This window comes from Octopus bimaculoides, chromosome 7, assembly GCF_046866305.1.
Source record: "Octopus bimaculoides isolate indiv1 chromosome 7, ASM4686630v1, whole genome shotgun sequence".
NCBI classification, from domain to species: domain Eukaryota; kingdom Metazoa; phylum Mollusca; class Cephalopoda; order Octopoda; family Octopodidae; genus Octopus; species Octopus bimaculoides.
Genome location: NC_142934.1, coordinates 79144451 through 79157697, shown reverse-complemented (window position 1 = coordinate 79157697; position 13247 = coordinate 79144451). Strand labels below are relative to the sequence as shown.

Sequence of the window (13247 nt, the reverse complement as noted above, 5' to 3'; positions counted from 1 at the left end):
TAATGAATATATAATACAATATATTTACACACACACACACCCCATTTACATGCAAGAGTAGTCCCTCAATTCATTGAGTCAATTAGTCATGGGAAAATGCATCAAGTTACCAAAATTTACACAACTTTATAAACACACACCCGAACACACACACACGCACACGCGCGCACACACACGCACACGCACACACACACACACACACACACACACACACACACACACACACACACACACACACACACACCAGACCTGTATATATATAGGTTGTTTACATCCTGGATCGCTTCATTTTTAAAAAACTACTTATCGTTTAAACACATAATCGCTCCTCGTGTGTAATCTTCGTCTCTTCATTTAGCAACAAACAAGCTGTCACAATGAAGAATTTAAGGTAATTAATTCAATTATATGATTAACAAAAATTTACTCTCACGTTACAAAGACTTTTGCATTAAATTGTTTTGTTTGTTGAATTTATATCACTTGTACTATTAAGTTTGCATATTATTATAATGTAAGTATTTTTCTTATATTTGTGTCAGTCATTAGACTGAGGATATCCTGGGGCACCACCTTGAAGAATTTTCAGTTGAATGAATCGACCCCAGTACCTATTTGTTCTTTCTTTCCAAGCCTTGTACTTATTTTAGCAGTCTCTTTTACTGAACTGCTAGTTCATGTGGACATAAACACGCTAGCACTTGTCATCAATCAGTGGTGGGAGACAAACACAAAGGCACATATACATACATATATAAACTTATATGTATGATGGGCCTCTTTCAATTTCCATCGACCAAATTCACTCGCAAAGCTTTCATCAGTCTGAGGTTATAGTAGTAAACACCTAACCAAGGTGCCACACAGTGTGACTGAACCGAGAACTAGACAAACATAAAGGCACATATACATACATATATAAACTTATATGTATGATGGGCCTCTTTCAATTTCCATCGACCAAATCCACTTGCAAAGCTTTCATCAGTCTGAGGTTATAGTAGTAAACACCTGACCAAGGTGCCACACAGTGTGACTGAACCGAGAACTATGTAGTTAAGAAGCAAGCTTCTAATCATACAGCCATGTCTATGCCTATAGCAAAATTTAATCTAAATATTAATGTTAAAGCAATGAGGTGGCATAATTGTTAGAGCATCAGACCAAATGCTTAGCAGCATTTCTTAATAAATGTTAACAAAAGTTAATATATGGGGCACAGGTGTAGCTGTGTGGTTAGAAAAGTGCTTTGTAACCACATGGTTTCAGGTTCAGTTCTACTGTGTGGCACCTTGGGCAAGTGTCTCAGACTGACCGACACCTTGTGGGTAGATTTGGTAGACAGAAACTGAAAAAAACCTGTTGTGTGTGTGTGTGTGTGTGTGTGTGTGTGTGTGTGTGTGTGTGTGTATATATATATATATATATATATATATATATATATATATATATATATATATATATGTACATGTGTATGTATGTGTGTGTGTGTGTGTGTTTGTCTGTTTGTCTGTCTTTGTGCCCTCAATCACCACTTATCAACTTGTGTTGGTGTGTTTACATCCCTGTAACCTAGCATTTCAGTAGAAGATACTGATAGATTAAGTATCAAGCTTAAAAAAAAAAAAAAACACCATTAGAGTCAATTCATTTGACTAAAGATTCTTCAAGGTGGTGCCCCAGCATGGCCACAGTCCAATGACCGAAACAAGTGAAAGATAAAAGACGAATATACCAGGGCCTGATCAGCTACTATCTGTTGTACTGGTCGTTGTTGAGGCCCCAGGTATTCTTAGGCTTCACACTGCTGATTTCCTCCACAAAATCAAGATGACAGTGGCCTGTCCGAGAAGTGAGCCCAAGAGGTTGGGGTGGTTGTTGCAGTGAAGTGGATGTGGTTGTTGTAGTGAAGTGGATGTGGTTGTTGTAGTGAGTGTTGCTGGCCATTTTCTGAGGCAATGCCATTCTAATTATATCCATAAGGCACTGCCAAACATGCCATTAAGACTGCTGGGGTATACCCTGTTACTCCACCACTTTATCTTTTGCTTATTAATTCACCACCACACCACATCACTTTTTTTTTTCTTATTTTGTTTCCTTGTTGAAGTAATTCTGGGGATTTTTCTTGATAACATAATCTTTTATTTTTTTTAATCCTTTTTCATTTTTTTCCCTCCTGCAGAAATATGTTGCTAAATAAGAATTTAAAGTAGAATCTTTCACCTTTTACTTGTTTCAGTAATTAGGCTGTAGCCATGCTGGAGCACTGCCTTAAAGAATTTTTAGTAGAATTAATTATCATCATCATTATCATTTAACGTCCGCTTTCCATGCTAGCATGGGTTGGATGATTTGACTGAGGACTGGCAAGCCAGATGGCTGCACCAGGCTCCAATCTGATCTAGCATTTGTATTGAGTCTGTGTCTCTAGCATGGACTGCATTGACTGCATGCTTGCCTTCATACAGGAAACACCATTGGATTAAAGAAATTACAACTCTGACCATCCCATCTTTTTGAAGATCAGTGACTACATAGTCTAATATATCCTTTCTTCTTTATTGAAGTTAGTAGGGTATGATTTGAGGGAGATTTGGTTGCTATTCTTAGCAGATCAAAGGACCACAAAGCAGCTTTACCATTGGCTTGGTTTGCCTTGGACATTTAAATGAGATTTAGTAAACTCAATGTTTCTCCATGCTGTACGCATTTTTCTTTGATGAAATTAGTTGAACTGGTTCTCTGAGGCAAATATTTTGGTCACATGCTCTTCCGGTTTGTTAACCCCTTTTAGTCACTATTTATGATATGTACCTTTTCTGAAAACAGTGTACCTTTTCTGAAAACAGGATACAAACAATGAGTGAAGTGAGAAAATATAAGAGTCAATAACCTTTATATTTCATTGGTACACACTTACATTTAAATGGACTACATTGTTGAGGAAGTAGGTATTTTAGTGATAAACACAGCACAATGGTGGTAACAGGATATGAAGTCTGGACTTCTGATATACACACACACACAGGTTGAACACTTCAGTTGTTTATTTGAAGCATTTCTTTATTTCTAATAATGTTTTCTAGTAATAGGCTGAAGGTCTGAAATTTTGTGGAAAGAGCAGTTTTCATACTAAATGAACTCAGTATTTGATTGGTAATTTATTTTATTTACTCTGGAGAGGTAAAAGGGAAGATTAATCTTGGTGGGGTTTGAACTCAAGATGTAAAGATTCAAGACAAATACTGCAAGTCATTTTTGTCCAACACTTTTATTTCTAATTATACATATATTTGTGGAATTATGTCATTTTAAGAATTATCTTTTATTGCTTCATCAGAGGAAGAACAATGCTCATGACCTTTTTCAGAACCTTCTAGACTAGCTGGAGGAAGAGGGGAATTATCTATAGACCGGAGACCCGATCTGAATTCTTGAAACATAATGGATTCTGCTAAAGGCATATATGGGTCAGTTAGAGTTAATTCCGTTGAACCAGATGACAAATAGATTGATATGAAGAATATATTATACTCAATAATCTCAAGTGAACACTGTGTCAGACAAATGGCTAACTGTAGGCATTTGTAAATATTTAATTCAGAGATCTGTTATTGTTATTTAGAGAGAATTGCAACAGACTGTGTGTCCTAGGCTTAGGATTGTGCTATGTTCCTGGGAGAGGGTCTTGACCTTCAATGCTCATTATAAAAGGTTGCCATAAGAAGAAGCATTGTGCTTCAGTAAATAATAGTATCATTGTATAAACTGATAATTTGCTTATTTGTTTGCATTGTTGAACTCTCAGTCCCTTACCTCCTACCACAACCACCATGACCACCACATGAGTTTGGAAAAAGCAATAGGAAGACAATGTGTTTGATGGTGCCTCCAACAGCCTATTGCACTCTGGAACATGAATTTACTACATAACTGTTCTTGTTTATACTGAGACAAGGCCTCAAATTGTATAAAGGAGGAGAATGAGGAGGAGATGGCAAAAAAGAATAGTTAATTAAAACGAGCACAATAATTCATTGATATATATTTTATGCACCCCACCCCCACTGCCAAAATAAAGATAAAAACAAAGTTGGACCTGTTGAGATTTGAACTCAGAAAGTAAAGAAACATATGGGCCTCACATAGGCAATGACGAAAGACCAAGACCTCTGGAGATATGCTGCGACTGCGAAGACCCGGCAAATAAAGTGAATTTACAGCTGTAACCTACACCAGTGTAGCATAACGAGTCCTAGCCCACTCAAAAGTACCTTGGATAATAGGGCGACTTGCTGTGTTTGAGGAGACCAATTGAGTCAAGTATATCAACATCAAAATAAAAACCAAATGGAAATTGTAGTTGTGATCCCTGTGCCGGTGGCACGTAACAAGCACCATCCAAACATGGCCGATGCCAGCACTGCCCTGACTGGCTTCCGTGCCAGTGGCACATAAAAAGCACCAACCGATCGTGGTCATTGCCAGCTTCCTCTGGCCCCTGTGCTGGTGGCACATAAAAAGCACCAACCGATCGTCGTCATTACCAGCTTCCTCTGGCCCCTGTGCTGGTGGCACATAAAAAGCACCAACCGATCGTGGTCATTGCCAGCTTCCTCTGGCCCCTGTGCTGGTGGCACATAAAAAGCACCCACCACACTCTCGGAATGGTTGGCATTAGGAAGGGCATCCAGATGTAGAAACACTGCCAGATCAGACTGGACTCTGGTGCAGCCTCCTGGCTTCCCAGACCCCAGTTGAACCGTCCAACCCATGCTAGCATGGAAAACGGACGTTAAACGATGATGTTGATGATGATGATAATGATATAGTCAATATAACATCTATCAGAATAAGAAGCACACTCTAAAGAATAGAGCATCATCATCACCATCATTTAATGTCTGCTTTCCATGCTGGTATGGGTTGGACATTTTGACTGAGGACTGGCAAGCTAGTAGGCTGCACCAGGCTCCAGTCTTATCTGGCAAGGCTTCTACAGCTGGAGGCCCTTCCTAACGTTAACTGCTCTGAAAGTGTAGAGGGTGCTTTTTACATGCCACTGGCATCGACCACATTTGAATGGTGTTGTTTATGTGCCACCGGCACAGGAGTTAGTCAGTGGGTACTGGTATTGATCACGTTCAGATGGTGCTTATAACGTGTCACCAACATGAGTGCCAGTCAAGCAGCACTGGCATCGGCCATGACTACAATTTCAATTCTGATTTCAATTTTACTTGACTCAATAGGTTTTCTCAAGCACAGCATATCGCCTAACAATTCAAGTGTACTTTTAAATGGGCTGGTTATGTGACACTGGTATAGGCTACAGCTGCGATCTCACTTTATTTGCCGGGTCTTCTCAGTATGTATTAAACATAAAGTTAAAGTCTGGTCATAGAGCAGCCAATAGTTTTGTATCCATGAAAGCTACAGTTTTGTGGACAGCTCATCAGAATCTATACAAAGACAAATGTAAGTTTTCACTTCACGAAAGTGGAGAAATGCTTGGACCAGAAGATAAATAGAAGCTAGGATCTATTTCGTTAAGGTCTCTTATTAACCTAAGCAAAAAATAGGGAGACTCAGTTTTGCAGTAGGCAGCACTTGAAATGAACACATTTTGAGAAAATTTCTTTATGGTTATTTAATGCGCCAGGCTTAGCTTAGTTTTTAAGAATTTTGGTTCATTCTGCAATGCAGATTTTGCAGCACCTGCTCCCATTAATATATGGGCCAGATTATTCTATGATCTTCCACCTGATATCATATGGGATTCCTTGAGTTTTGAGGTGTCACACATGGCACACATTTATCCTTTGACCCAGGGGAGATAACCCATCCTCAGTAACTGTTTCTCTGATAGCTGTTTGACTATTTTATCGTAGCATTTCTCCACCTCTGCAAAGTGAAAACTTAAATTTGTCTTTGTATAGAGTCTGATGAGTCTTTGTATCGAGTCCACAAGATTGTAGCTTTCATGAATACAAAATCATTGGTCACTCCATGACCAGATTTTAAATATATAAATATATATATATATATATATACATACATACAAATATATAGATAGATAGATAGATAGATAGATAGATAGAGAGAGAGAGAGAGAGAGAGAGAGAGAGAGAGAGAGAGAGAGAGAGAGAGAGAGAGAGAGAGAGAGAGAGAGAGAGAGAGAGAGAGAGAGAGACAGATTTATAGATAGTTAGATATCAAATTTCACTGTAGTCTCAATCCTGAAGTTTACTAAACTTGTTACGAGACTCAAAATCTAATAATGAAGTTATTGTCATGTCCTAACAATGGCTTGTTCATGTGAGAGGCTGAGTTATTGACCAATTAGCAGCCAAACTTCATGTGATAGCTCAATCTAGATCTTTCTCAACCTTTTCCCATCAAAAATTATATAAGTGCTAGTTTTTAGCACCAATTTCCAGAGTCTGTATTAACCTGTGAACCAGCTGCATGCATTCTCTTGCCTTTGTAATAATGGTTTCATGACTGTTTGCTCAGCATGGATATTTTTATTTATCCGGCTAAAATGAATCTACTATGTATATTTTCTCCTGTCTTGACAGTACAAAACTTTTGTAATCAACTAATTATGAATGTCACATAATTAGTCCTTCATATGTGTTGACCTGATGTTGAAAGATTATAATTCATTACTAATCTCAACATTACTTGTGCAGTGAAATAAAAGTTACTATTAAATGTCTCCCACATCAAATGACTCCCACATCGAATATCAAATGGTTGAGAGAGTGATTTCAGGAGAGAATGATCAGCAGTAAGTGTGACATTGAGAGGACACTACATTCACCGAACTTGAAACCCCACCCAGATTTTTATCTGTGGGGTATCTCAAGGATAATGTTTACCAGAACAACCCTCAAACGATTGGTGAACTGAAGGCAGCAATCATGGTAGAAATCAGGGAAATCCCTAAAGAGGAATGTGTTCAAGTAATTGATAATTTTGCACGACGTATGCAAGTGTTTGTATGATGTAAGCCATTTGGAGTATATTTTGAAAAGAACATGACTTTTATTCAAACAGAATGATGGAACACAGACTGAAGTTTAAGGCCAGCACATTTCTATTTTTTTTCGGGGGGAGGGGGGGTCACCCTATATCATTCACACACAACCTCACATACATATAACCAACCAGTGACAAGCTCATCAATAGGGACAGGCTATTAGAAATTACTTTATATCAGAGACTGATAGTTTTACAGATCGTATTTCTGAAAGTCTATGAATATCAAATTTCCTTGTGAATATATATATCTACATATGTACGTGTGTATACACACACACACACACACACACACACACACACACACACACACACATATATATATATATATATATATATATATACACACACACACACACACATATATATACATATAGACATACATACATAACCAGAAATGTGGTCTATAGTATAAGATGTACAGAGGGACGATGCAGAAATAAGACAATGACATATGTAGGCGAAACAGCAAGGAGCATAGGGGAGCGGGCAAACGAACATTGGAGGGAACTTAAGGAAGGGAAGAACTCATCAGTTCTGTACCAGCACGCTGAGCAAGAACATAGAGGCTCAATCAACAACATAGAAATTAAAATCTTATCTACACATAGCAGTGATGCAGCACTTAGACAAATTACTGAAGCTACACACATAATAGAAGAGAAACCTAGCCTGAATAGGAAACTAGAATGGAACACTAACACACACCACTAACAAACCACAAACCACAGCATGTGACAACATGTTACCCATAAACCAATAATAATATGAACAAAGTATAATACAATACATAGATAAACAAATGGAATTAAATACTACATACGTTAACAAAATTTAATTAAACACAAAAAAAAACACACATGAACAAATAAATAAATAAAAACAAATACAAACGAACACGTATTAACAGAGTATATAGGTGATACAGACACTCCCCATACACACATGCACTTACAAAAGACACAGACACATTGAAGGACACGCATGCATAGACACATACAATAGGAATACAAAATACAAAATGGCTGATAGTTAGCAAGGTGAGACACACATAAGAAAGAAGGAAACAAAGGACCACTGATGAGGTCACAGAAGTGTGACGAAAGAACTCTGGCCGAAATAAGATTAAGATTAATGTAATATAAAGCTGAAGCAAATTAACACCAAATATACAGTGCGTGTGTTTTTATTGGCTAAACTGGCAATATGACCATCCCCAAGTACAACAACATATATATATATATATATATATATATATATATATATAACATGTGAATCCCCTCAATAATTTAAAGAAAATATCCATTCTCATTGTGAATATATATATATATATATATATATATATGTGTGTGTGTGTGTGTGTGTGTGTGTGTGTGTGTGTGTGTGTGTGTGTGTGTGTGTGTGTGTGTAAATATGTGAGTCCCTCAGTAAGTTAAAGAAAATATTATCTTTGAAGTTGCTAGGTTAGAACAGCAGATTACATTAACATAGACATAGGAAAGTAGACATTCCCTAGACCCACCATAGTTTCAGTTGCTGAGCAATACATGCATGGCTGAACAGATACACATATGCTTTACTTTATTTATAGACATCACAAATGAAGGGTCTTTGAAAAAAAGAAGATTATATATATAAAGATTATATATATATATAAAGGTTATATAAGGTTTATATAAATATATAAAGGTTATATATATATATATATATATATATATATATAAAGACTGTGTATATATAAATATATATATATATATATATATATATATTCATACGTGTGTGTGTGTGTGTGTGTGTGTGTGTGAGTGTGTGATGCTAGCCAATTCCAGTGATGGAACTTTCGTCTCTTCATAAATAATTATTTCCTTCCTTTGTGGAAGGACTCTAGTCACTATAATAGCTCTGTCTCGTTGTAAGATAACGTCTGGTTTGATTTGCAACTCCCCCCACTCTTCTCTCACTCTGTCTGTCCGTCTGGCCGTCCATATGTATGTATGTATGTATGTATGTATGTTCTAGGTAGGACATTAAACTGCATTTGGCAGTGGAAATCCAGTTCAGGAATTCTGAAGTAGTAGAGAGTATGAAGTTACCTCTTAATTGCCATTACTTCCAAGTCTATTCTGATCTGCTGCTGTAGTACCTCTCATGGTGCCAGCTATGGATTAAATAAATTTCCCAAGAATAGAGAAAAAAAAAAAGGGAGGCCGTGGGGAGGACAGCTCTCATAGGAGAAAGATACTTGGCTATAAAGCTTGTAACCAAAATAGCATCAGTTTCGTTATGCTGCTTCTCAGTGGACCCTACTAAGGTGATTGAGAGAATAGCAAAAGGGTTACATGAGCTAATGAAGTAACTCTGTTCCTTTCATTTCACTTAAGAAAACTTGTGAATAAATATTCATTTTCCTTTGTTTGATTTTATTCTCTTTACAATACTACAAACATCTTCACACATAGTTACATTTGCTTTCAGTAGAGTCGGAGATCCATCAGTTGTAAAGATTTTTGCTGGTCAAAGTCAATTTATTATACCGAGAGGATCTTACAGGCACGCCCAGTTAAGAAAATGTTAAATTTGCCATAAATATTGTATACAAATTTATTGTCAAAATTTCCTCTCTGTGGTTCACTGTATATAATGCTAAATACAGAAATAAAAGCAAATAAAACCAATATGCATTTAGATCTATTAAATGTTTCTTTTATTTCAATGTTGTTTCATCTTCTTTCAAGTTTTTTTTTTCCTAATATACACCTATATAAAGTATTACGTATGCCGGACATAAAACACATCATGCACTAGTAAATAAGTAAGAAGGTAAAGCATCTATCTATCTATCTATCTATCTATCTATCTATCTATCTATCTATCTATCTATCTATGTGTACACAGACACACACACACTCACACACACTTGACAACCAATGCTGGTGTGTTCACGCTCCCGTAACTTAGCGGTTCGGCAATAAGAGACCGATAAATTAAGTACAAGGCTTACAAAGAATAAGTCCTAGGGTCAATTTGTTCGACTAAAGGTGGTGCTCCAGCATGGCCACAGTCAAATCACTGAAACAAGTAAAAGAATAAAAGAATAAATGAATACACACATATACATACACACATATGCAAGCACACCCCCCCACACACACATAAACAAAAAACATGCGCATGCACGCACACACACATACATTCATTTGTTGACATCCAGAGACACATGTGTCACACATATATGATGAATCCTATTCATTTTAAACAATGACTGTTCTACCTGCTTATTCCAATGCATCAAATTATCATAACCACCTACACATCAAATTATCATGGCTTTCTCAATAATGATGAGAAGTTCATCAACACTTCTATGAATACCAGCCCATCTGACACCACTTCTAGTGATATATTCTGTGATATTGAAAACCACATGTTTTAAAATTTCAGATAAAGAATCAAACCCTTCCCAGGTGATTTTATATAAGCTCTTTTTGTTAAGTTGTTTCTAAACACCAACAAAATTATTTCTTCTTATTGGCATGAAATGCTCATTGTTACCAGTGTCGCCTTACTGGCACTTGTGCCGGTGGCATGTGAAAAACAACATTTGAGTGAGGTCGTTGCCAGTCCTACTGGACTGGCTCCTGTGCAGGCGGCACATAAAAAAACACCATTTGAGTGTGGCCATTGCCAGTACCACCTGACTGGCCCTCGTGCCGGTGGCACGTAAAAGCATCCGCTACACTCTCAGAGTGGTTGGCATTAGGAAGGGCATCCAGCTGTTGAAACTCTGCCAGATCAGATTGGAGCCTGGTGCAGCCATCTGGTTCGCCGGCCCTCAGTCAAACCATCCAACCCATGGCAGTATGGAAAGTGGACATTAAACGATGATGATGATGATGATGATGATGATGATGATGATGATGATGATGAAACCTGAAGTTTTGAGGGATGGGTGCTGATCATTGTAATCAACCCCAGTGCTTGACTGGTTCTTATTTTATCAATTCTGAAAGAACGAAAGGCAAAGTTAACTTCAACTGAGTTTGAACTCAGAATATAGAGCTGGAAGAAATGCTGCTAAGCATTTTGTCCGGCATGCTAATCATTCTGCTGCTTTATGTTGTCTTAAATACCAACATAATAATAATAATTTCTGATGTAGGTACAAGGCCAGGAATTTGTGGCAAAGAAAAAGTTAATTATTTTGGTCTGTGCGCTTGATTGGTCTTTTGTTTTGTCAAACCCAGAGGGACGAAAGGCAATGTTGACCATGGCAGGATTTAAACTGAGAACATTAAGAATAGTAATTGAACGCTGTAAAGAGTTTTGTCTGACTCCTTAATGAATCTGATAAGCCATTGTACACAAGATCAGATTAATAATCGTTTCTAATTTAAGATACAAAGCCAGAAATTTTAGGGGTTGGGGCAGGGACAGATGGGTCCATATGGGCCATGGTCCAGTGCCTCCTAAGCATGGGAGCCCAAAGCATTGGGACCCAAAGCATTGGGGACTTTTTTAACTCAGAGTAACCTAAAGCTTAGAGTTAAAAATTAAAAAACACACTTCCAATAATTATATAATTTGTAATTTTTTTGGTTAATATTTTTTTTAATCCAGTAGACTTAATTTAAATTTATTGAGCCCTCTTCTGATATATAGGGCCCTTTTAGATTTAAAAAGCCGTTCAGTCTCTCTGAATCTGCTGAGGCTCTTTTTAAGTTTTGGTGTCTCTTTAAACTATTTAGGGTCCTAGATTTAATCTATCATTATTTTTTGGATTAGCAAATTTGTGGGGCCAAAACCTATTGACCCAGGAAACCCACTAGATCTAAATCCAGCCATGGTTAGGGTTAATCAATTAATCAACCCCTAAACTGGACTACTCTTTCACATTATTGACCCTGAAAGGATGAAATGCTGAGTTAGCCTTGATGAGATTTAAACTCCCAATGTTAAGTACCTTCACTAAATACCACAAAACATTTTGTTTGACCTGCAATGACTCTACTAATTCACTGCCCTCAAATCTGCTACCAAACCCTCAAAATGCTTCATGATGCTTTGGGTACATATTTTTCAAGTTACTCACAAATTTTCCAGCAAACACAGATGAAGTGTCAGTTTAAGACGATGAGTATTTAGGGTTACCAATGACCAACAAAACACCTGAAAATCTCAGTGGGGGAAAAAAATTGTAAACTCATCCATAAGAGCTATCTGGTAATCTTCAAAATTTATTGAAACACAGACATGAATTTCTGCCAAAAATATGGTGTTAGAATAAAGTTAATCCATCAAATCATCATAATTCACAACAGTTCACCAAATTATTTACATTATCTACATTATTTACATTCGACGGATATTTGTCCTCATTTTGTTTGTTGTTAACACAACGTTTCGGCTGATATACCCTCCAGCCTTCATCAGGTGTCTTGGGGAAATTTCGAACCTGGGTTCTCATTCCAAAGGTATTTTTCGATGTTGTTGTTATTATTATTATTATTATTATTATTATTATTATTATTATTATTATTATTATTGTTGTTGTTGTTGTTGTTGTTGTTGTTGTTGTTGTTATTGTTCAGGTTACTGCTTGGAATCGAACTCGGAATCTTGGAATCACAAGGATGGTATTCCATTAAGACCTATAGTGGGCTGTAGAGGTTCAGCATGTCATCCACTGAACCGCTTCCTTGTGGATATAATCAGTCCATTAGCAAGAAAGTCAACATCGTACGTGAAGAATTCCACCCACTTCACAGAACTGATCAAAGATACTCCTATTGAATCCATCCAGACGGTGAGTCTAGATGTGATAAGCCTGTTCACCAAAGTCCCAACTAGTGAAGCACTATCAGTGATACAAGAAAAACTAGTGACAAACACCCGTCTAAAAGAACGCACTAGTATACCAATAAGAAACTTGATGGAAATGTTGACTTTCTGTGTAGAAACTACCTACTTCAGTATGGACAGTGATATATATCGACAAGAGAAGGGTTTAGCTATGGGTTCGCCATTATCACCGGTAATAGCCAATATAAACATGGAATACTTTGAGAATTTGGCTTTAGGATCAACACCACTAAAACCAAGCTTATGGCTACGATATGTTGATGACACCTTTATACTCTGGCCCCCACTAGGAAGATGTCCAAGTGCTGTTAGATCATGTGAACTCAATAAAGCCATCTATA

General features: G+C 37.2%; 1 protein-coding gene across 1 annotated transcript in view; it reads left to right on the top strand.

The window, feature by feature from the left end:
* Window positions 1–243: 243 nt before the first annotated feature.
* Window positions 244–13247, top strand: part of LOC106878350 (acidic mammalian chitinase) — a 74365-nt gene continuing 61361 nt past the window's right edge. The window contains exon 1 of the mRNA XM_052969765.2: window positions 244–391. Within this exon, the coding sequence (XP_052825725.1) occupies window positions 378–391 (14 nt within the window). The 5' untranslated portion in view covers window positions 244–377. The remainder of the gene's footprint in view (window positions 392–13247) is intronic.